Here is a 25,681-nt window from a genome sequence, read left to right on the forward strand (position 1 = left end):
GCATTGTCTAGTGGGCTAAGCAAATGTTCAATTGGCAGATAAATATACTGTACGAGGCCCATTTACTATTGGTCGAATATCGAGGTTTATCGATATTCGACCGCCGACGTAAAATCCTTCGACTTCGAATATCAATGCTAGTACTAGCAATACTAGTACTGGGGTTTTTGGCCACATTTTCAGACAAGTAAAATGACTGTATGAAAAATGTGTCCCATGTGCTATCAGTCTAAACAGTAGATATGCATATGCGTTTTTGTTCCTTGTAGTTGGGATGCTTTGCATGTTTAAATTATAAAGGCTCATTTTTGACCTAATATACTGTATAGAAATATATTTTGAAAGTGTGGAAAGAGGTCAGGACTGAGAACCATTTTGCAGCCAGTGAGCTGCAAATTAAGCTATCTGCCATACAGGGAATTTGAAATCATCAAGAACCTTCTCTCAACTGGCATAGAGGCAGTTTATCTTACATATAATCAATTTAAAGATCATATAGCCTTGTCATGAATACGGGTTTATGACGGTGGTCAATAATCACATATTTCACTAATTAATATCCAATTGCCATGTTTTGATATGTAAGTATTTATAAATCAAAATGAATTCTTTACAATTTTAAACATAGTGCAGAAAAAAGCATTACAATGCCTAAGCACTTTATTATGCAGAAAGCATTATTTGGCCTTTAAATAATGTATGTACCTGGATGTAAAATCTGTCATGCTTAGTATAACTGCTTCTCTGTAACACTCTTGGCTGAATTGAATCTTTCCTTCTAGGTGATCGTTGTCAGTCAATGTAATAGAAATGTCTGAATGACCTATTATTTCAAATATGTGGGGAAGTGTTTTATTCATTTAAGCATAAGCCTTCTGTATTGCCATTACAGTTAAAGAATTTCTTGTGAAATAAATTGTATCGCTTTCAGAAATTGTTCAACTGAGCCTTCCTGAAGATCAGCTGATCAGAGTCACAACGGTAACAGTCGGACAAAGCATCGTCTTAATCTGCGCCATCCAAGGAAATCTAAGGCCTCCCATTATTTGGAAACGTAACAATGTGATTCTCAACAATTTGGATTTAGAAGATATCAGTGTAAGTTGCTAACAAATCTTTAGTGTTTTTGCATTTCTTTAAACTGCATCTACCAAAACATGCATACTTACTTATTAAAGATCAGTGAGGGGCATATTTATCAAGGGTCGAATTTTGAATTGAAAAAACTTCGAAAATTTGAATTCAAAAAGACCAACCAAAATTAAGTTGAAGGGTTTCTTTTGGGTAGAATAGGTCAGTTTTCAACCGAATAGGTCCTTATTCTGCTGAATTTGAATCGTATGAATTGAAGGAATAGTGCATTCGGTTGAATTTGATTAGAAGTTTTTCCCTCAAAATAACTTTGATTTTTCAAAGTCCACCTATTGACTCCAAATAGGTTCTAGGAGGTCCCCCATAGGCTAAAACACCAATTCGCAGGTTTTAGATGGCGAATGGTCAAAGTCGGATTCTAAAAGAGATAAATTTCAATATTCTAATGCTCGATATTTTTTCAAATTTGAATTGAATTTGGACTATTCCCTAATCGAAGTACACAAGTACACAAAAAAAGCTTGAAATTAGATTTTTTTTCATTCAAAAATTCACCTCGACCTTTGATTAGTCTGCCCCTAAGTATCTGCAGCTTCACTTCTACTGAATATTCTGGGGCTGCATGTACGTTGGGGAAGCAAGTTGTTATTTAAATATATATTTTAGTAGCAAACTGCGAATTTGCGTGATTCGTCGTCAGTGAATAAATTCGTGAAACACCAGCGAAAATTTGCTACTAGAGTATAAGCAGACCCGAGTATAAGCCGAGGTACCTAATTTTACCTACGAAAACTGGGAAAACGTATTGACTCGAGTATAAGCCTAGACACAACTACAGATTACTGTGTGCATTGTCCCACTGTCCCACTACCATGTGCAGAGGGTGCTGTGTGATATTGCCATCACTGTTAATCTTTCGTATAACCAACAGAGGGCGCTGTGTGGTATTGCAGTCACTGTTATTCTTTCATATAACCAACAGAGGGCGCTGTGTGATATTGCAGTCACTGTTAAGCTTTCATATAACCAACAGAGGGCGCTGTGTGATATTGCAGTCACTGTTATTCTTTCATATAACCAACAGACGGCACTGTGTGATATTGCAATCACTGTTATTCTTTCATATAACCGACAGAAGGCGCACTGTTATTCTTTCATATAACCAACAGAGGGTGCTGTGTGGTATTGCAGTCACTGTTATTCTTTCATATAACCAACAGAGGGCGCTGTGTGATATTGCAGTCACTGTTAATCTTTCATATAACCAACAGAGGGCGCTGTGTGGTATTGCAGTCACTGTTATTCTTTCATATAACCAACAGAGGGCGCTGTGTGATATTGCAGTCACTGTTAAGCTTTCATATAACCAACAGAGGGCACACACTGTTATACTTTCATATAACCAACAGACGGCACTGTGTGACATTGCAGTCACTGTTATTCTTTCATATAACCAACAGAGGGCACACTGTTATTCTTTCATATAACCAACAGAGGGTGCTGTGTGATATTGCAGTCACTGTTATTCTTTCATATAACCAACTGTTATTCTTTCATATAACCAACAGATGGCGCTGTGTGATATTGCAGTCACTGTTATTCTTTCATATAACCAACAGAAGTTACACTGTTATTCTTTCATATAACCAACAGAGGGCACTGTGTGATATTGCAGTCTCTCCCCAAGCGAACTGTTTGTATTAGAATGATTAAGACTGCAATCTCAGCTACTGCCCGCTGACTCAAGTATAAGCCTTAGACTTTTTCAGCACATTTTGGATGCTGAAAAACTCGGCTTATACTTTAGTACAGGGGTCAGCAACCTTTACTATCAAAAGAGACATTTTGCCCCCTCTTCCACTAAAGAAAAATAGTCTGGAGCCGCAAAACATAACACCGCTTATAAACTTTTAATAGTTTTAAACTTTTTTTAATTGTAACTGTTACAACAACAGAAGACAACAAACAGAAGTGCAGTGTGTATATGTAGGCCTACTTTGAAATAAATTTAACACTGAATAGTCCTATTAAATGCTAGTGTTCTCATCTGTTTAATGTGACTTCTGTTTCTGAAGCTCAATGCTGATCTTCCCTCTCTTGTGTGTGACCGCGGTAATGACCATGATAAATCATTTTGCTGTGGCTCAGTCTTGCCTGTCACTCCTGGGATTTCTATTCAGCCTTCGCACCTGCTGGCTGCTTCCTGAGTGTGCGACCGCGGTAAGCTAACCATTAGCTTAGCGTGGTCTCACACTCAAGAAGCCACCAGCAAGTGCAAGGGCTTTATGGATGACGTGACAGGCAAAGCCACAAGACTGAGCCACAGCAAGCAGGATGAAGAGCCACATGAGGCTCCGGAGCCGCGGGTTGCCTACCCCTGCTCTAGTATATACGGTAGTTATAAGTGAATCTATTAAAAAAAATTGCGAAACGGCAAAAAATTAGCCAAGCACATTTAAGTCAATAGGTGTAATGTTTTTTTCATGTTTGCAGCTTTTTTTTCTCACTCCAGGTACATTAAAGTTAATTGGCATTTTTCTTATGGCGACTTTTTTTGTCTCTGCAACAAATTTGTCTTGGTGACTTTTTAGTCTCAGTAACAATTTTGTCTTGGCGACTTGTTTGTTGCAGCAAATTCTTAAGTGGTGAATTTTTGGGTACATGTACAGATACAAGTCTATGGGTGTCATTTCCGCGGCGAAACAAGGGGAAAGAATTCGCCCATCCCTACCCTGCACACTCAGCGTGATATAATAATAGTAATTAAGTACTAATATCCCAATACAAGTTATTTTATTTCTTCCATGGAGGTGGCTAACACCTTCACAGGGACTAAATTACACAGCTCATATGTGATTTTTAGCAGGCTCTTTGGAAATTAAAACATAACCTTATCTGGCAAACAGTAGTTAAAGACAAGACTACCTTTAAGGAGCTACATGTAGTTTTCCCTATAGCCAAAGTGAGGTCTATTGCAAATCTTTGTTATAGTTAATAAAACCACAGAGATGGAGCACTAGCAGCACATACAAAGGGTCATAGATATTCTAGCAACCTTTCAAATGGTTACTCCCCAAAAATAAAGAAACATTGCATTCAAGTTACTGAGGTGATTAACAATTGATTCTGCATTTGTTTTAATGAAATGTGAGCACCATTAATGCTTCATAAAAAAATATATCTAAGCATAATAGCTCTTAAATAAGGGAAATTTAATATAGGAGCAGGTTTATGGAAATTTGGGGAATCCAACCTGCTTGTGAAAAAAATGAATACTTTTTCTTTGAAACTCATGAACTTGCTATATTCATGTAACCCTCTGGTTGCTGACTTTGTGGCCCATTTATGATTGGCCAAACTTTTTTGCTCAGGTAAAAGAAACCCTGCGGGATTTGTTTTGTGCAGAAGAAGCTTGGCAATCTTTGTAAGAAAGGGCTTTTGTAATGAAGAGAATGTTGGTAGCTTTCAGGTGCTGAAGCTTCTCTTCGTTTGATATAAATTCCAAGTGTTAGCACATTGTTAGAAACAATGGAAAGAAATGTAAATGTGCTCAGAGAAGAATATTGAGAAAGTCTACATAAATTAATCTTTGGGGTTTAGATCCCTTTTAATACTTGAAAGTAAAGGTGCCCATACATGGAGAGATCCGCTCGTTTGGCGATGTCGCCAAACGAGCGGATCTCCCTCCGATATGCCCACCTTGAGGTGGGCAATATCGGCTGATCCGATCGTGGGCCCTAGGGCCCAACGATCGGATCCTAACGATGCCCAAACGGGCGGTCGGATCGCGGGACCGCATCAACGAATAGATGCGGCCGCGATCCGACGGGATTTTCTGTCCCATCCGATCGAGATCTGGCCGACTTTCGGCCAGATCTCGATCGGTGAAGCCCCTCGCGGGGCCCCATACACGGGCCAATAAACTGCCGACACGGTCTGTCGGCAGCTTTTATCGGCCCGTGTATGGCCACCTTAAGGAAAGCAGTTAAACACATTGGCATAAATCTCAATGCAATTGTGCCATAGTGTGTTGGATTTATAGCCCTCACCAAGCTATTTGATAATAAGAACAATATTTTGTGATATTACTGCACTGCAGAAATAGAGGGCTAGAAAAAGTAAATGTATTTGACTATGAACTGGTTTTCCATTGAGATTGTAAGATGGAGACTATACATTCATTCTGCTCTTATTCATTGGCTCTTTAGATATAAGATCTTTAGTTATTATAGTATAATTTCCTGTACTTGTTCCTGTTAGTGGCACAGTAAAACCTAATTCATTAACCTATACCTCTTTATTAAACTCCAGTCTGGCTTTTTGGGGGATTTTTTTTGAAACTCAAATTTTTCTAGATTTATTAAAGTCCAATGCAGCAAAGATCCAAAATCAGAATCTGAAAATCCACCATCTCAGTTGTATATAAGTCAATGGCAGAGGTCCCTATCCTATTAAGAAGTTTCTGTGGTCTACGCTGGAATTATCCAGAGAATCCAAACTTTTTTAGCAAAAAAATTTGGGCTTTTCTGGAAACAGACACAAAAAAATTAAGCAATTCGGGAAAAAACTCCAAAACAAATCATACGATTCGCAAATTTCCAGCAAAATTCGCGAAACGGTGAAAAATTTGCAAATACTCTGACAATTTAGGCTGGTCCCCTCCAGTCACTGCTAAGGGCCCTCCTTGAAGGGGGCAGCCTCATAGTTAGGAACTACTGCCCTTAAGTTTCAGGAGCTTGTTAGAATTGTACAGGTATGGGACCTATTATCCAGAAACCCGTTATCAAGAAAGCTCCGAATTACGGAATGGCTATCTCCCATATACTCCATTTTATCCAAATAATCCAAATTTTAAAAAATGGTTTCCTTTTTCTCTGTAATAATAAAACAGTAGCTTGTTCTTGATTCTTACTAAGATATAATTAACCATTATCGGAAGCAAAACCAGCCTATTGGGTTTATTTAATATTTAAAGTATTTTCTAGTAGACTTAAGGTATGAAGATCCAAATTACAGAAAGATCCATTATCTGGAAAACCCCAAGTCCCGAGCATTCTGGATAACAGGTTCCATACCTGTATATATTTTTTGATCAGTGTTCCTTTGTTATGTTCATTGCATGTTAAATGTAGTTAAGAAGGGAAGGCTATTGTAGCAATCTGTTCATGTAGTAGTACTGTATTGAACAAGATGGGGTTGTGGTATATGCCTATTTAACAGAACAACATTATTATTACATATGAATTGTATGTGCAGCAAAAAGGTTTCAGATTCCAAAATAAGCACAGTACAAGATATGCATAAACATATATTTCAACAAAGGGTTATAGTAAAGAACAAAGATTTTACAGCATGAGTGATTGTTCCAAAGCATAAACTTTGATCTGGAGCATGACTTTGCAAATTCACATTGATACAGTATATGGGGCACCACTATAGATACCAAGGTGTCCATGTTTAGAGTGCATGTTGCGTTGTACCTAGCTTGCCCTGTCACTTTAAAACCTGTAGTGTTCTTGCATTTCCATAATTGTTCTTCTCTCTTTCCACAAAATTCAGTATTGGCCCTAATTGTTTTGTTGCTTGCATGGAAAGCAATCAAGAGAAACATTTGTCTGAGCTGTCTGAGTTCTAGCACATATATTAAATGGTAAGCCTCTTGGTAAAAAATAATATTCTTTACTCTAGGGAAAATAACCATGCTCTTTATTTTAGGGGGCAAAGCTACTTTATATTGCAACATACCAAGCACTTCTAAGACAGTCAGCAAATATAAATATCAACTACTGCTGCACTTTATTTTATAATATTGGGCATAGCTGGGTTTGCCTGGCATAGCCTTTTGTCTTTTATGCAGTATGCTCTATGCAGCATGCCCCCACCACAATACATATCTAAATTCATATTTATTGATTTTCTCTAAACACAGTGCTGGAAATGTAATAATTTATGTGGGTATGTATATTTTTATTTAGGGCAAAACACTGTACAGCAGAACAACAAATTAGTAGAAGAAACAGGGGATCATTGCAATAAGTACAAAAATACAATACACATTAAATATGAACTATAGTTACAATACATATTAAGTGTTTATTGTCAAGTAGATGAAAAGTTGGAGATCTCACAGTTTAAGGGAGGGTTATGTACAGACAAAAATCAGGGGAAGTGCAGAAGGTTTCAGTGGGTGACACTGTCATATAAGTTCCAGCTCCTAGTTCAGGTGTTATGCAAGTTGTCCAAGAGTCTTTTGGGGGAATGTAATAAAAGTTGCAAAGAGCAAAACATTTTGCACAAATAAGAATTAAAATTAGCATTTTGCAATGTAATAATCCTCATTAAACTGTTTTTACATTGCAAATTTTCATTGCGCATTGCAAATTTTCATTGTGCATTGCCCACTCTTAAGAAGTGTTTGAAGATGTCGTGATCTTTTGGAGCAAAGGAAACGACTTTTTCAGTAAGAAGATTTATTACATTCACTGCGCACTGCCGCAAACTATAAAATTTGCAAACCTTCTTCCACTGTCGGAAGTGGTCGCTAAACAGTTTCTGGGTTCACAAAAGCTATATTAAATTCGCACATAGGAAAATTTGTTTGCAAAGTGGCTTTTCACATTGTGAATATTTTTTCCATTACCGACTGTTATTACATCCCACCATTTGCATTTAGTTCTGAAGATATCAAGGGAGGATTCTGTCTGAAGAATTTCAAGGAATGGCATTCCAAATATAAGAAGCAGCAAGACAGGCGGGTCAGATGTGGGAAACAGCAGTAGTAGTGGGGGGTGCAATCAAGTGGTGGCTCTGAGAGGAGCGGAGGATTTGGCCAGGAACATATAGAGAGACAAGAGATGACGAGATGTAGTTAGGTGCAGAGGAATGAAGGGCTTTATTTTTTTTCAACTTAAAATTTTTATTTGAATTTGAGCATACAAAAATTCAAACATTGCATAGTTACACAATTGACAGTAATACAGTTATTGCATGACATTATGGTGTTTAAGGTGTACATATACTAGTCTCTCGTATTAGAAATAACCAGAGAGGGAAAAGAAAGGTGAGAAACATAGCATCAAGAACAGATTTATACTGTATGCTAAGGATACAATCACAGTCTCCACATATATAAAGGACAATACCTAACTCTAACCTTAGTTCAGTAACCACATTATTACCCTGTTGAGCCCCGTAGCTCCATGTTATACCCTGTGGGAAATATAGTAATCCCACTTTGACCAGGTTCTCTCATGTTGGGGGATTTTCCTTGTAAACCTGGCTGTCATTTCCTCCATCAGTTTGGAATGAAGGGCTTTTAAGGTTATGAGTAAGAGTTTGTAAGTTATTCTTTATTTTATGGGAATCCATGATAAGGTTTTAGCATGGAAGGGGCCTGTACCCTTTTAGATGAGAGAAGGAACATTTTTGCAGCAGTATTTCATACAGACTGTAGAGGGGAGGAATGGGAGTTAGGGGGGCCAGTAAGTAGAAGGTTACAGTAATCTAGTTGAGATAGGATGAGAGCATGCATGAGTGTCTTGGCTGTAGCAGGTGACAGAAAGGTACAGAAAAAGTGACAAGCTTTGACAGTGGTGTTAAAATGATCAGAGAAAGACTACACAAGGTACAGTCATGTGTTGTTTAGTGCACTGTAATTACTGTGCATAGAACTTGTTTTTGGACACAAGTACTTATTAACCTCCAGACAGTGTTAGATTTTTTTTCTGTTCCTAAAGGTTCTTAATACCATGCTTCAGAGGCCAGGATTTCTATTTTACGGGATTTTAAGCTTCTGCTGTGTTACACTTATCAGTGCTCTCCAGGAAAAGAGATTATTGCTTTTTTCAGTTTATTTACTTCTTCCTTTGAAAGTTGTAGCACCCTCTTCATCTTTGCTTTTTTTTATTGTGTTTGTGTGTGTGTGTGTTTTTGACCCTTTCAGAAAAGAATAATCCAGTACAGAACAACTTGAATTGTAAGTCAGTGATTTGCTCTCTGGTATATGGAAAATATGATATTTATTTCAACAGGAGTTCCCAATCCTTATTGTGTCACTTCATGCAACTGAAGGTCACACTTTTATTTACTGAATATACACTGAAAACCTGGGTCCAGCATTCTTAAGTACTAATTATAGACTTTTCTATTCTCAGGCTAGATGGACAGGCAGACGTAAAAACTAAATTCCTTACAGTACTTAGAGAGAAGAAAATTCTGTGTATGCAGATTCCCCCGGGAACCCCCCTGACTTGAATGGATTCTGTTCTTAAGCTAGCCTCAGTTATTAGTACCCTGAACTTGAGGCAGAACCCTCTGATTGGTTACATGAGCAATTATTTGTTTTTCTGTGTTATGAAGAGATATCCCTAGGCTCTCCCAAAAAAGTACACCATTTTACGCCTGTAAGATCTTATGTCATATGTTCCCAAATCTATAAAAATTCTGTAATTCCTTTGTTTAGGTTTCTGACTCTTGTGAGTTCAGATTCCACAGAGCTTGTGTCAAATAAACCTTATCTTTTTTTACTTCTACTTTTTTACTACAATAATGGCTGCTGGTAGCTCCTTGCTAATATAATTGCTGAGGACATTATTCCACATCCAGAATTTTTTATTTTTTTTTAAAAAAAAAAAAAAAGTACAATAATGAATGAACATTTTACTCTCCATCTACAAATAAGGACAGCTGAATTGATTTACATTTCAGGGTGAATTTGCAGCTGAGGGACTGGGACTCATGCTGTATCACCATAATTAAAATTAATTGCTAAAAGTTTAATAAAAATTATGATAAATACCATTAAGCTGTTAAGACTTAGTATGACGATCCATAAGGTGTTAAGGTAAATATTGCAAATATTGGTATATTACAAATCTCAAAAATTAAAATGCGTAACAGTGCATGGCACTAGAAATGTTATTCAAGTCAATATTGAAACTTTTATGATGACTGTATAGATTGCCCACACCATGAAACAAAAACTGTGTTTCCAGGAAATAAATTAAGTATGAAAAAAATTATTTTCATATATCAGTTTTGTTACAACAACAGTGCTAATGATACCTGGAGCTGTAGATAATGGAAAAGTAATTTTACAAACTATCCAGGCATGCAGAATTGTACACAGTAAAGTATAGCATATCCCCATCTCAACTGTTAATAATTAATAATTGAATGCTTTTGTTTAGTAGCAATTTAACAGTGTGCTTAAAATCTTCTGTGTATTTCTCCCTTTTAACTTAATTAACAATACTTATAAGAATGTTCCCTTATCAGTGCTAAAACACAGAAAAATACAGAAAGCAACTCATTTAAAAAGCTAATAATTCAACTGTAACTGCAAAACACTCAGTTCTAGTTATAATATTTGTTCATTGCCCAGGTGGAAACAATCATGCAGATACCATAGCTAGGAGAAAATGATCAATCCTTCATGAACCACAGCAGAAAGAATGTTTTCGGATGATCAGTCTTTCAAAAAACACAGCAGAGAATGTTTTCATTCCATCCTACAAACACAACAGATCTCAAATTGCTAAAGGCTCCTTGTTAAAATATCCAAGCAGTCACAACAGATGTAAGCTACGTGCTCTATACAAACTTGTCTTGCTGAGAGAATTCATATTGTCTGTTATAAATTCCTGATTTTTACACCTTCAGCTTATATGCAATTTCTTTATGTCAAGATGCACAAGTGATTGGATTTAAAACATATTATTGAAAGTTAATATTGCAGTCCTAAAAATTGTCCCAGACAACCATAAACTGTGCCTCTTTGCAAATGACATTTTAATGCTAATGACACAGCCCCTTATTACTTTGCCTAACCTATTCAATACATTCCATACATTTGCAGAACTATCAGTCCTTAAAATAAACTATAAAAAAAAACATGCTTATAAACCTCCTATGATACCTAAAGCCACAATGCTAACAACTCTATACTGGGAGATTTGGGGTACCAGATATCAGTAAATATTTACAAGTGGCTCAACTAGCATTATTTCCACGACTATATGCTAATCCACCTCCAAAATGGGTTTTCATGGAGGAATAACTGATTCAACCTATTAAACTGCCAGCAACCCCATGGCCACCATATGTACAGAGACCCAATAATCTCATACCAATGTTTGAACAGGCTCTGGATATATGGGACAAAATAAAATATAAATCTATTATTGTCCCACTACCCAGCCGCTCTAATTCTGGGAAACCGAATTCTCCAGAATTAGATAGAAACTCATTCTGCTGGTGGAAATCAAAAGGTTTGAATGACAGACTTAAAACTTTAAGTGGGTCTCTCAGGCCCACTAAAGTGGGATAGATTCCAACAGCTACACTCTATTGGACTGCACGCCATCTTCCTCATATTTAGAAACAATATGGGGCACATTTACTAAGCTCGAGTGAAGGATTCGAATGAAAAGAACTTCGAAGTTTTTTTTTTGGGTACTTCGACCATCGAATAGGCTACTTAGACCTTCGACTATGATTTCTACTTCGATTTGAACGATTCAAACTAAAAATTGTTCAACTATTCGACTATTCGACCATTCGATAGTTGAAGTACTGCCTCTTTAAAAAAAACTTTGACTACCTACTTCGGCACTTTAAACCTACCGAGCTACAATGTTAGCCTATGGGGACCTTCCACATAAGCTTTTTAATCTTTTTTTGATTGAAGGAAAATCCTTTGATCGATGGATTACAATCCTTCGAATCGTTCGATTCGAAGGATTTAATCGTTCGATCGAAGAATTTAATTTTTATTTACGGTAAATCCCTCGAAATTCGATATTCAAAGTCGAAGGATTTTACTTTGAGGGTCGAATATCGATGGTTAATTAACCCTCGATATTTGACCCTTAGTAAATGTGCCCTTATGTGTTACATATCCCTACTCTAAAGGAGTATATTAAATAATTTATTCAATAACTGAAAAATATCTGTGTAAGAAACCTGACCAGGCCCTATTAGGGAACAGAATCCCAAACACAAACAAGCACGTAAGAAATGTTATTACCTACATATTAACAACAGCTAAATTAACTATAGCCAGGGCTTGGAGATCTCCCCTAACACAAATACAGCAACCCTAAAATAAACTGAATTGAATTCTAGTTAAGTAATTAATGAGTACTGTATGTTACAAGACAAACAAATACAATTCCAAAAAGTCTGAGACCCATGAATACAATATATCACCCTGTCTGGCACAGGCCATGCTCTCCTCTCCAATTGAATAACTAAGTAAGAATAGCTGTAATAAATATAAAGGGATGAGATGGTAACAAAAGAGAACTTTGCAATGTGATGGAAATAATTAAGATAAGGAGCATGAGACGAAAATGACAACTGTCATATACCTTAAAACCCAGAGAGGAGCTTAAGGAGGCGTCAAAAAGTTGACGAACGCAATGCAACCAATCACCATGTTAAAAAGTGACTATTATTCTGTAATTTGAAGTCAGGTATCTGTAAAGCACAGACCCTTCCTCCTCAATAAAACAACAAAACATGGAAATTGTTAACACTGTTATTTTATATTTTATTTTTTGTTATTTTTTGATTATTGATGTTTTATAATCATCTACATGATGTAATGTACAGAGACATGGGATTGGGTTGGGTGTGGATCCAACAATGGCAACATTCTGCAGGTAAGGGTCTGTGCAGGTTAAGGTTTTTTGGGTTACAGTTGGGTGGGGGTTGAGATTATTACTACATGGACCTGTCAAAGATTGCATTAATGCACCAATGTGTCCTCACCTGACCTTTTCAAACCTGCCTACCTGATTGATATCCATACATAAGGCAATAAGTAGCTTTTATCAACCAGTATACAGCCAGCTTACAGTAACTGTGTCAGCATGCCAGTGCCATACAATCTACATTAAATTGAAAGTGATATGTTAGAGAACAATGATAATCATTAGAAATAGCTCAGGGACTACAATGACTGGCCAAAACGCTGTAGTCATCTATTCAACCGGCGATTATTGTTCGTGACATCTATTTCAACCAATGGAAACAGCTCAAAATGTTTTCTACACAAAGAAGTGTTCAGACTATTATGTTTATAGTATATTCTAAAGAAACCAAAATGTTTAAACAGAAGACCTCTGGGTATTACCTGTAAAACAGACAGATGATGTGTTAATGGAAATGTCCTAGAAGGTTTATTGCTTCCCCTACCCAAAAAGAATAAATTAGCTGATGAAATGTTAATAAAATAAAACTTGTTATAGTATCATGTATATCAGAGTACTTTGCATTCCAAGAAAGAGCTCAGGAGACCTGATTAGAGAAAATACTTCTCATCCTAATGCAAATGTATAACAAATGTCATCACTGCAAATCATTGTTGCTATCACAAAAATACAAATTAGTATAAGATGAGCTGCCTGCATCTGTTTGATGAGCCTTGTGGCTTTTAATGTGGTTAGAATAAAATGTGTATTTGCAGAGAATTTCTGCAACCCAGCAGGTAGTATTGGTATTGTTTTGTGAAGCATATCTTTGGATGCTTTAAAAACAGACGTATTTGAAATCATGACAGTTTTGCATTGTGTTGGATCATTAATGTTGTGAAAGTACTGGTATGTGTTGTTATATATTCAGAATTTGCTTGGTTAATTCATTATTAGGGATGGGCACATTTTTTCTCCTTGTTTGGCGTTGTGCATCACAAAAAATATTTTGGACGCCCATAGACTTTAATAAGCGTCAGCGACATTTCTCTGGCGGTGAATTATTGACGAAACGGGTCAGATTCACCCAAGCCTATATCATTATAAATTTCTATATATGTTGTCTCCTTGCCACACTTAATACATTGTTTCTCAGCACAGTACTTTGATGACTTTTTCACCTGCATAAACAATATATGATGAATGCAAAATGTGCAATATGCTGTCATTCTCCTTTACACTATTTAAGAGCCAGTCCTTGTGTAGTATCAATATCTTGTGTTGCTTCAGAATGCCCTCTTACATTTAAAAGGGCCAATAAATAACACTTTCTTTTTCTGTATAGAATTGATACACCCTAAGGTAAGGTGAAATGTCTTGCACCTTGTGATTTAATGCAAGGATTTGAATCCAAATTTCCAGCTAAGAAATATGAACAATGCCTAAATCATGTTTTAGACAAATGCAGCTATATTTTGCCAGCAGTTTTCTGGGACCCTCCTGGAACACTAACACTTTCATCAATTCTCTGTTGTATATAGTGTCAAGCTTCCATGTCCATTCAACACCGCTATAACAAATCATTCCCCAAGACAATGTTGTAGTTGCTTGCTTGGCAAGTGATTTAGATCTTCAGTCAGTGACACAAGGGACAGAGTGCATTACCTGCAGGATTATTTATGTCTGAGAATGTTTAAAGATGAAAATGTGGATTTATTTGCTGTACATATATCTGAAATGGAAGAATACCTTTTTATAGTTTTAGCTAGCCAGAGATTGACAGTTAAATATTGATATTAATTGCTAGACTGCAAGGAAAACAGATACATTTTGTTAAATAGTGAGAGCACTTGTGCTAATGTTGTCGAAAACCAAAAGTGAGACTAATTTCTATATATTTTTTTATAAATATGATTTATGGGGTATACAAAAGGGTTTTCTAAGCATACTTTGAGGCATATTTACTAAAAGGGCAAAGTGACAAATGTGGGCGAAAATTCGTGTGACGTCATTTTGGTACTTCGCCTATTTACTAACGGTCGTTAGCGTAACTTCACTAGCGAAGAACATAGACTATAGTGGTACTTTGCTCGCTAACGCCTGGTGAATTTGCAAAGATGAGGATTTTACTGAACGTTACCTCTTGCGCCAGACTTGCCTTCGCCATCTCAGACCAGGCGAAGTGCAATAGAGTAGATAGGAGTTCTTCAAAAAATAGCTGAACATTTTTCTTAGTCCCAAAAAACGCTTGCGTCTTTTCCCTTTTCAGGTTGATAGATAGAGCATAAATTTTTTTTGGGGTAACCGGCTTCCCCCCTACATTTCCTAAGATATGGCACATAAACTATACACTGGGCTCATGTGTAGGGCAATATAACAACTCTTATTTATTTTATTAAACTTCCCTGGGCTTGTGTAGTAATGTATATGCTGCAACATATACGTCCATTCAACTTTAACTTCCCTCCGTATGCAAATTAGGCAACGCTAGCGCAACTTCGCTTTGCTTTGCACAGTAACACTAGCGCAACTTTGCCAGCATTCAGCGCCCTGGATGCAAGTTTGGATTTTAGTGAGTTAGCGGTGTCCTGGCGAATCTACACCTGGCGAAGTGTTTCGCTATGAGCGAAGCTGTTGCTGGTGAATTTTCGGAGGTTAGTGAATTTGCCCCTTTAACTCAAACAAAGTATATATTTTTATTTGCATAAATTTCTCTGCAAAAAAAAAATGCAAGCTCACAGAAAAGTGTATTAAAATTGAAATCCACAGGTCGAGAAACACTAAAAACTGCTCAAGCTTTTAAATTTAATGGAAACTGCATTAATGGGCCAGAAACTGTGTGCATTAGCAGTGATATAATCTTTTTATTAAATGCATTGATAGGCAGCACATGTGGTTTGGGGCATTTCTTTGCTTGTTTATTCCCATATACAGCGTACCAGTTGTGACATTTTACACTGTGCTGATAGGATCCTCCTGAGAACTTACTAAATAACCAACAGCCCTCTTCCTCAAGCCCCTTTAATAAAATATAACACTGTTTTATTATAACAAGTAATATTTTAGTGCAAAACACACTACGACAAATGATACCATATCATAAACATAGCATAACAATTATATTTTTATAACAAACAATTAACTCCTGAATACCCACATACTGTAGCAAACGTCATAACTGCACAAAGCAACAGCGTTGCAAGCTGCCATAGTAGCCTATAACCCCCCCCTGCTACCCAACCAAATCATGTTACTGTGGTGTTTTGTTAACCCTGAGGTGCCAGGCCTTAAAGCTTCCCATTAACCCTGCAATTTCCATGCTCACACACCTATTGGTTCCTGGACTGCATGATCCCGCCGTCACCTACCATATTGTGGGTTTTTTGGTGCTGCTGCAAAAAACTTTTTAGCCTGCCCTATGTCACTCTGCCCGCTCCTTCAGCTGGCTGATCCCCTATAATCAAGTAGAAGAGGCTTCTGCACCTCCGGCTCCATCATGGCCCTGCTTCCCTAGGCTGTGCCCCATGTCATTGGGTTAATTTATTCTGGCTTCCTGTTAAGCAAAGGATACATTACTCCTTCTGCTTATCTTCAAATCTTCAAATCCCTTCACATCTTCACACTTCACTATGAGCCTGATTTAACAATGCCCTAGATACAAGGGCTAGAGCACAGAGAAAAACAATTCACGAATATATGTATAAAAATTCACATTCCTTAATGCAATATTCTTCATTAGACTGTTTCTGTTTGGTAATTTACGGAGCGTTCTGCCTCCAACTGCGCATGCTCCAAAAACAAAAGTATCGGCACTCAGGCTCAGGCTGGCAAACATTGTGCGCCTGTGCTCCACTGAGCTTTTCTGCATATACAGTTCAGTGTTGCCAAAGGGGACACCCATTCCAGTGCAACACCATGTAGGGAGAAAACAGGGAGGGGGGCAGTGGAGGGGGTGAACAGGGGCCCCCAGCTTCAGGGGGGTTTATTTCTCCTTTAAGGGAATAAATTGAGAACAGTAACGATTTAATATTATTTTAAATGACAACCATTTCTGTTCTGTGTTTTTAGCAGAAAACCTAATGCCCCATTCTATGCTCTGAAGGGCAGCTCTTAAAGGAAAAATAAAACCCCAGAACAATGTAGGTCTCTATTAAACCATGTTCCATAAAACAGCTCATATTTTAAAAACTACTTCATGTAAATAAACCATTTTCATAATAATGTACTTTTTTAGTACAAAAAAACATCCATGTAAAACTCTTTAAGACAGACCTTGAATCCCTAAACAAAGCAATATTAGAAGAAGAAGAAGTAAAGGACACTATTATATCCTTCCCCACTTCGAAAGCTCCAGGTCCTGACAGTTTCCCCTACTCTTACTACAAACGATAAACTGGAATCCTACATGACTAAGCTTTTTAACTCCTTTTCATATGACACCGCAATACCCAATAGCATGTTAGCTTCCTACATCACACTAATCCATAAATAGACCCAACTCAGTGTAGAAGCTACAGACCAATTGCTTTACTGAACTCAAATCTCAAGATCTTCACCAAAATAATTGTCAACAGAGTGAACACCTGACTAAGCTTACCAATACGGATCAAGTGGGCTGCAGCCATGGCAGACAGGCAGACAACACTTGCTATGCAGTCAACCTGCTCAAAATTATTAACAATACCTCCACACCAGCCCTCCTATTGAGCCTAGACGCAGAAAAGGCATTTGATCGCCTAACCTGGGACTACATGTTCGACTTTCTCCACTAAGTTGGTGTCAAGGGCCCTTTCCTCTCAGCCATTCACCACCATTTCATTCCACCCCAATGACAACCCTTAAGCTATTGGAGGCATCTAATTGCCAAATCCCCATCAGGGATGTCCTCTATCTCCTTGAGTGCCGAACTCATAGGGGCAAATTCACTTAGCCGCGAAGCGCCGAACGCTAGCGTTAATTTGCTAGCGTTTCGCATTTTCGCTACTGCGCAAATTCACTAACGAACACTGGCGTAGTTTCGCTAGTGTTACTTCGCAACCTTATGCCAGGCGAATTTTCGCTAGCGACAAAACTACGCAAATTCACTAACTTGCGCAGTGTACTGAACGCTACCTTTTACGCTAGACTTCCTTCGCCACCTCAGACCTGGCGAAGCGCAATAGAGTAGATAGGGATTGTTTAAAAAAAAGTAAAGTCCCAAAAAACGCTGGCGTGTTTTCTAAATGATGGGTGATAGGCTGAAAAAGATCGAAAACATTTTGGGGCTCCCCTTCCTCCCCCCTACATTTCCTGACTCATGGCAACTTACCTAGACAGTGGGCACATCTGAAGGGCAAAATAAAAATTTTATTTGCTGATTTGAAGGTTTTCTAGGCATTTGTAGTGCAGATACGTGTTCCTCCATTGAAATTTGAATTTCGCGCCGTATGCAAATTAGCCTTCGCTAGCGTAACTTCGCTTTATATAGCGAATCAACGCTAGCGCAACTTCGCAACCTTACGCTACCTCTGTGCGCAACTTCGGATTTTAGTGAATTTGCGGAGCCCTGGCAAAACTACGCCTGGCGAAGTGCGGCGAAGTGCGGCGAAGTTGCGCCTGGCGCAACTTCGCATCTTAGTGAATTTGCCCCTTAGCATCAGCCATACATAATCATAAGGAGATCACCAGCCCTAAAATCAGAGATCAGGAGTTCCTCATTTCACTCTTTGCAGATGACATCCTCTTGACACTGATGAACCCTGTACTTTCTCTCTCAAATCTTCACCACCTACTCGCTGAATACAGCAACCACTCTAGTTCTAAGTTAAATCCCATTAAAATTGACCATCATACCAAAGAAGCTTTGATGTCCAGATTCCCTTTACAAATGGAAACAGCAATCACTGAAGTACCTGGGGATATATCTGACTAAATCCTATGGCACACTATATCAACACAATTTCCCACAAACAATCAAGTCCCTGAATAAATGGAGCACTTACACTATATTGTGGCTAGAAAAAATCACTGTAATAAAGATTAACTCTATCTCTTTGAAACCCTACCCATCTCGGTACTTACATAGTTACATAGTTAAATCGGGTTGAAAAAAGACAAAGTCCATCAAGTTCAACCCCTCCAAATGAAAACCCAGCTTAAAACTTAAAACAATTTTAAGAGATCTCCAAAAGCGTTCATTTCATTCATCTGGACCCACAACAGGAATCTTAAGTTGCCAATTTAAAACCCTTGGCTCAATTAGACTAACACTGTCAATCTGCTACAGATGTACTGTAAGAACAGATATCATTTAGCCAACTACAAATCCAATTATTATTAAATTTCTCATACTAGTTCATTCACAAGAGAAGCATGGTTCCCAAACTTGGAGCATTCAGGTAACTTAATAGGCTTTTGCTTGTGGCATTAATGTACCTTACAATATATTGCCACTCGAGAATGCTCTATTTTATCTTCCATGTGTTGTTTTTTTATTTGAATGATGTAAATACAATTTTACATTTATAGTGCAGATGTTTGAACAGAAAACCAGTTATAGTAAGATATTTTGCTACAGGCTACACAGATAGCAAAATAGGTTTGTTGAATTCTATAGGAACATGGTACTAGTAAATTTAATGATGCCAACTATTAATTTATTTCAACATAAAGATGAAATCACAAAATATTCCTAACTCTGTGAATGTATGTGTATAAACTTATAACAACATAATTAACCTTGTACAATAAAAATATATACAAAGAACAAAGAATATATAGGAAAAAAATACAATAATAGGAAATAAATATATTCAAGAGATGCAATTACCTATTACACTGTGTGCTATGTTTTAAAGGAGAACTATAGCTTAAGCTGGCCATAGCAAAGATTTAATGGTATGAATCTTACGATTTCTGAGCCATTTGTGGATTGTCCTGACATTTTTCATGCCATGTCGATTGGTTGTTCAGACGATCATTCAGGTTAGAAAATTTCTGTCGGCTACCAATAATATCTCTGCATGTATCTGACAATATCAGTGGGAGACCAGCTTTTCAGTAACATAACTAGACGGGGGGCAGGCCCTGGTGCATGACGCGCAGCCGGGCCCCCAGCCTCTCTCCGTTCGCAATTTTCGGCCCGCATTTTAGTGGCGCGCGGGCTGCCGGGGGGCCCTGAGGGGGTGCGCCCTGGCCTGCTCGCACCCCCTGCCCCCCCGGTAGTTACGCCACTGCAGCTTTTGTTGGACCTATCTTTCGTATGATTGCTGTCAGGGGCAGAACTAGGGATGCACCGAATCCACTATTTTAGATTCGGCCGAACCTCCGAATCCTTTGTGAAAGATTCGGCTGAATACCGAACCGAATCTGAACCCTAATTTGCATATGCAAAGATGAGAAGGGTTAAACATTTTTACTTCCTTGTTTTGTGACAAAAAGTCAGACAATTTCCCTCCCCATTTCCCTCCGCATTTGCAAATTAGGATTCGGTTCGGCCAGGCTGAAGGATTCGGCCGAATCCGAATCCTGCTGAAAAAGGCCAAATCCCGAACCAAATCTTGGATTCGGTGCATCCCTAGGCAGAACATCATCTGATCTGAATGGTTAGTGGCAGGTCGGGAGATGGCACCGAACAATTATTCGTCCGATGTGAAGATGCACATCTATGTCCACCTTTAACTAAAGTAGTTGGCTAGAAATGTTGTACATTATGTTTTGGCCTTCTCTACCAGCCCAAGGCAACCACAGCCCTTTAGCAGTGAATATTTGTGTCTCTGAAGATGCCCCAATAGCTCCCCATCTTCTTTTCTGCTGATTCACTGCACATGCTCTGTGCTGCTGTCACTTACTGAGCTTATGGACCCACTCAAAATATACAGTACACGTAGAATAGAAATGCCACAATATAAGGCTGATTAGTAATTAATACAGATAATTACTACATGGCAGCACAGCAACCAGTGCAACTAGCATCCGAATATATTAATCAACCTTGTAGCATCAGCTTATATTACAGGCAAACCTAATTTTCTGCTTGAACATTAAGCTTAGCTTCTCAATAGCTGCTCAGAGCCCACTGAGCATATCCAAGATGGTGACCCTCAGTGACAAGTTTGAAGTCCTTGTTCACTGCCACTAATATTAATTTTTAGGGTTTAGTTCTCTTTTAAGAGACACAAGAGAAAACTGAATATCATACCTCCCAACATTTTGGAAGTAAAAAGAGGGACAAAAAATTTTTTTCCGCACGTAGCGCAGCAAATTTTTTGACCACAACCCCCTAATTACCATGTTTGTTTTACAAAATTTGGCAGGTTATGGAAGTTTGAAAATATTTCTCCTTATCTAAACTGTGTTTTTGTGTTTCAAAATTGTTACAAAGTATCTTATTTGCACCTGTTAGCTGTTCTGGGCTTTCTGCTAAAAGCCAATTAAGTGAGAAACTTTGTTTCTTTTTCTGGCTGTTCAGTGCAGAGAAAAGAGGGACTTTCCAATACAAATGAGGGACTGCGGGTTGAGCTGTCAAAAGAGGGACTGTCCCTCTGAAAAAGGGACAGTTGGGAGGTATGGAATATACATGTAGGAGAGCTGTGCACACTTGTCTCTCCTCTGTATTGTTTCTGTGCAAGCAGGGGGAGGAGCCGCACCCCTCTGTGAGCTGACAGGAAGGAAGAGGGAGGGAGAAAGTGCTGCTGGGAGAAAGGAAGTGCTGTATATACTCCCAGAGTCTGTGTGTGTGAAAGTCAGTAGGGAACCCCAGTGGCAGAAAAATACGCTCTCTTTAGGGTGCGGAAGGAAAGGGGGTCCTTGTCAGGGCTCTGAAGAAAAAAGCGTGCTCTTCTCAGGGCATGGAAAACCAGAGGGAGTCCTTCTCAGGACTTTGAAGCAACTGCCACATAAGTTGGGATTCCCCTCAGCAGTCAGATTATCAGCTGCATTTATAAAGTCGCTGCTGGCTGGCAGGCTACCTGTATCACTGTAATTTAAAGGTATAGTGTCCTGCCAAATAAATCCTGTTCCACTGCCTATGTGTATTGCGCATCAGAGAAGTTCCCAGGGAGGGGTATTACAGTTCAGCCTGTCCTGACCTTGGGTGGAGGCACGCCATATTAAAGTGAACCTGCTCTTCCATATAGCGGAGGCACAGGATTCCTGTAGCACCACATGCAACTAAATGTGTGCTAGATCTCATGCAGAAGAGGGCTATATACACAAGAAAAATATCCCTGCCACATAGATCTTAGATACTCTATATATATTTACATGGTAAATACACATGTTATATGTGTATATATATATATATATATATATATATATATATATATATATATATATATATATATATATATATATATATATATATATATATAATGCACAACAGTCATACCTATATCCCTTGTGTATACCAAAACAAAAATGTAAATTATAAGGTAATTAATGACCTGTGTAATATGGTCATGAAAATCCTTGGTGAAATCTAATATCCTTCTATTTTAAAAAGTACAATATTCCCTGTATAATTTTGTCTTTTTATGCTTTGATTATTAGCTGAGCAAATTTCCAAGTCTGCTTCTTATTCACTTGACCCAGGTAAAATAAAGTTGGAAAAAGTCTTTTGAGCTGAAAAAAAAATGTTAGCAAATAAAAGTCTAAATGTATCATATTTTTTAAAGGAAAATAAGTTTTCCCCCCCAACCTTTGGGAAACCTGCTCAGTGTGTTTGCACCCTAAGAAAACTGCAGACATCAGTTACAGGTGATTACTTTCCATTACTGGGCATGTTCCAGTTAAGAATAAGTATGTGGCAAACAGTATGTCTTATGGGAGAAATTATGACAGCAATAACCACTCTTTTGTGCTATAAACCAAGTTTCTCATTTATAATAATAGGAGGTTTGCTATAATTACAGGATGTTTAATAATAACTATTATTTTCCCACAGAAATTGCTGTCCTCCAAGCTTCCTGCATGATGTGTCCTTAAGTATTAAAGTAAATAGATTTTGTCAGTAACCATAATCAGTTAAGCTGCAGATGTGCTCCTTGGCCTCCTTGTGTAGTTGTGTCCTTCAGAACACCATGGAGGCTATTTAATAAAAATCAAGGTTACATTTTTTCTGTGATGCAAGATCAATTTCAAATTTCTTTACCAAACTCAAGCTTTGTTAAAATTTTTAAAAATTTGGCAGCTAGAACCAGGTGAGCTTCTATATAAGTTAATGGGAGATATATTTTCAACATTCAAGCAAGAAAAAAAAAAGCAGAATCATAAAGGAATGGCTTTTTTTTCAAATAAATCTGCCTCACTTTCGTTTTGATCATTGGTACCTGTTGGCAGTCAAAACTACTCTAGTAAATCCATATCCCTTCGCATTCTACCAAAGTGATCAAAAAGCCATGTGTGAGGTGGACCTAAGCATTGCTTCATACATTATCTCTTATTCTACTGTCAGCTTGTTTGCAGTTGCAGCTTTAAAGGGAAATAACATAAACCAATTATGGATTTACTAATAGTGATGGGCGAATTTGCGTGATTCGCCGCCAGCGAATAAATTCGCAAAACGCCCAGCGAAAATTCGCGGCAAAAATTCGCCCAAAAAAGGGGCCCGAGCGTCGGAAAACAGGCGCCGGCGTCAAAAACGAGACGCCGGCGCGATTTCGCCCATCACTATTTACTAAACACAATATGAAGTGTTTTCCCTGCAAATAAAAAAATAAAAAATTGCAAAGCAGCAGCAATTAAAGTAATGCAATTAATGTCAATAAGCATTTTTTGTGCAAAATGCAGTGAAGATAATGCCTATTTTTGGAGTCAGTGACCTTTTTTTTTTACACAAACTACATCAAAAGATGTTTTTTTTGCAGTGACTTGCAAAATACATTCGAGTCAATGGACGCTGTGTTTTTTGCTGTGTACTTTTGCATCAGTTTCCCAGAAAAATTCCAGACAGCAAAACTCAGAACCTTGCCACAAATCTACGACTGCTGAAAAGTTTTACCTGTCACATATGGGCAATTCCTATGGAAGCTTCATTTATTGATTGATAAATGTCTGAAAATATTTCACCAATAAAAAAAAAACCTAATAGGATTTGCATGGTAAATACACATGTTATATGTATATATATATATATATATATATATATATATATATATATATATATATATATATACATACATACACACAAAGGGTTGCCAGCACTCTTGATTAAATTTTTCAATATGCCTGGGTGCAGAAACAAATAATTATCTGTAACTGCTGCAAGAAGATCCACACTCTCAGGACTTATATATAGTAAAAAAAAAAAATTATTGCATGGGACTAAAGTTTCGGCCCATCCAAAGTCTTTCTCAAAGTAACAAAATGAACACAGAGACAGCCTTAAATATGCACAAGAGCGGGAAAAGACAGCTGGTAAGTGTCACATGATCAGTATTACAATTACTATTGGTGTATGTCACTTTAAATACTTTCATAATCAAGGATATCCCATTTAAACACATAAAAAATTAGACACAAAGTATATCCCCTAGAACATATCACTAACAATTAAAACAAATTTTTTTTGTTTTGTTTTGTTACTGTATATAAGTCCTGAGAGTGTGGATCTTCTTGCAGCAGTTATATATCTATATCTATATCTATCTATCTATCTATCTATCTATCTATCTAGCTATCTAGCTATCTATATATATATATATATATATATATATATATATATATATATATATATATATATATATATATATATATATATATATATATCTATATATAAATATATATATATATATCTATATCTATATCTATATCTATATCTATATATATATATATATATATATATATATATATATAGGTATGGGAATTATGGGAAGGTCGTCTCCCATAGATTTTCTTTTTCTTTGTAATAATAAAACAGTACATTGTACTTGATACAACCTAAGATATAATTAATCCTTATTAGAAGCAAAACCAGCCTATTGGGTTTATTTAATTTTCACAAAATTCTCTAGTAGACAAAATATGAAGATCCAAATTGCTGAAAGATTGCTTATCTCTCACTCTTAATATACACTGTAGAGAGTGTAGATGAGGAAGATCCCTATGATGTGATCGAAACGTTGGACTTTCTTTTGTTTTTCTATTAAAATCAGTTACTCTAACTGAGCCTGTTGAGTGCGGTATTTTTTCTCCATTTTGTACACATTTGTCCTCAAATCCCATTTGATCAAGCTAGCAGAATAATTATATTTCCTGATTCACATTTTTTGAAGGATAAAACCTTAGCCGGGTATTGCTAATTAAAATGCTTGCTGTCTATAATGCTGAATGAACAGGGAATCATGATAGAAGCACCAAATGCCTCAAGAATATTAATATAAAGCAGAATGATGAGTGGTAAATGAAAGGTTATATTAATATACCCAGAATGGAAGGTAATGGACTTGAGGGATGGTCACATAAATCCTCTCTCAGATGAAGGAGAATTGATTGAACATTTTCTTGCAGAGACTAATAGAAAAAAAAATGATAGATTTAGGCATACTATAAACAAGGAACACTGAAATGTTTAAAAAGTGGCTTCTGGGTCTCTCCAATGGACTTTTAAATTCCCCATCACACTCTGCATTTCTTTAGATTTGTTGTCTATTGCTGGCAACTGAAGTAAATCTACCTGTTCTATTGGTCTCTCCAGATACCTAATTAGACTGTAAGCCTGTAAATACTATCACTTTTCTATGATTTATAATAGCAGTGAATGTATTAAATATGGTGTTGTTTAATATGTTATTGCATCATATAAGATCTTATATCAAAATATTCCCAGGGACCAAAGTGTAAATACCTTTAACATAAAACATAGGGGTAAAATACACAAGAGCCCATTCATAATCTTCTAATCTCCAGTATGTGCTACT

At 37.3% G+C, this 25,681-nt stretch overlaps 1 protein-coding gene across 2 annotated transcripts in view; it reads left to right on the forward strand.

The window, feature by feature from the left end:
• fstl5.S (follistatin like 5 S homeolog) overlaps positions 1-25,681 on the forward strand; it is a 251,175-nt gene that overhangs the window by 165,861 nt on the left and 59,633 nt on the right. For both annotated transcript variants that reach the window (XM_041579533.1, XM_041579534.1), the window contains exon 7: positions 932-1,098. In XM_041579533.1, coding sequence (XP_041435467.1) covers positions 932-1,098 — 167 coding nt within the window. The remainder of the gene's footprint in view (positions 1-931; positions 1,099-25,681) is intronic.

Source organism: Xenopus laevis, chromosome 1S (assembly GCF_017654675.1).
Source record: "Xenopus laevis strain J_2021 chromosome 1S, Xenopus_laevis_v10.1, whole genome shotgun sequence".
NCBI lineage: Eukaryota > Metazoa > Chordata > Amphibia > Anura > Pipidae > Xenopus > Xenopus laevis.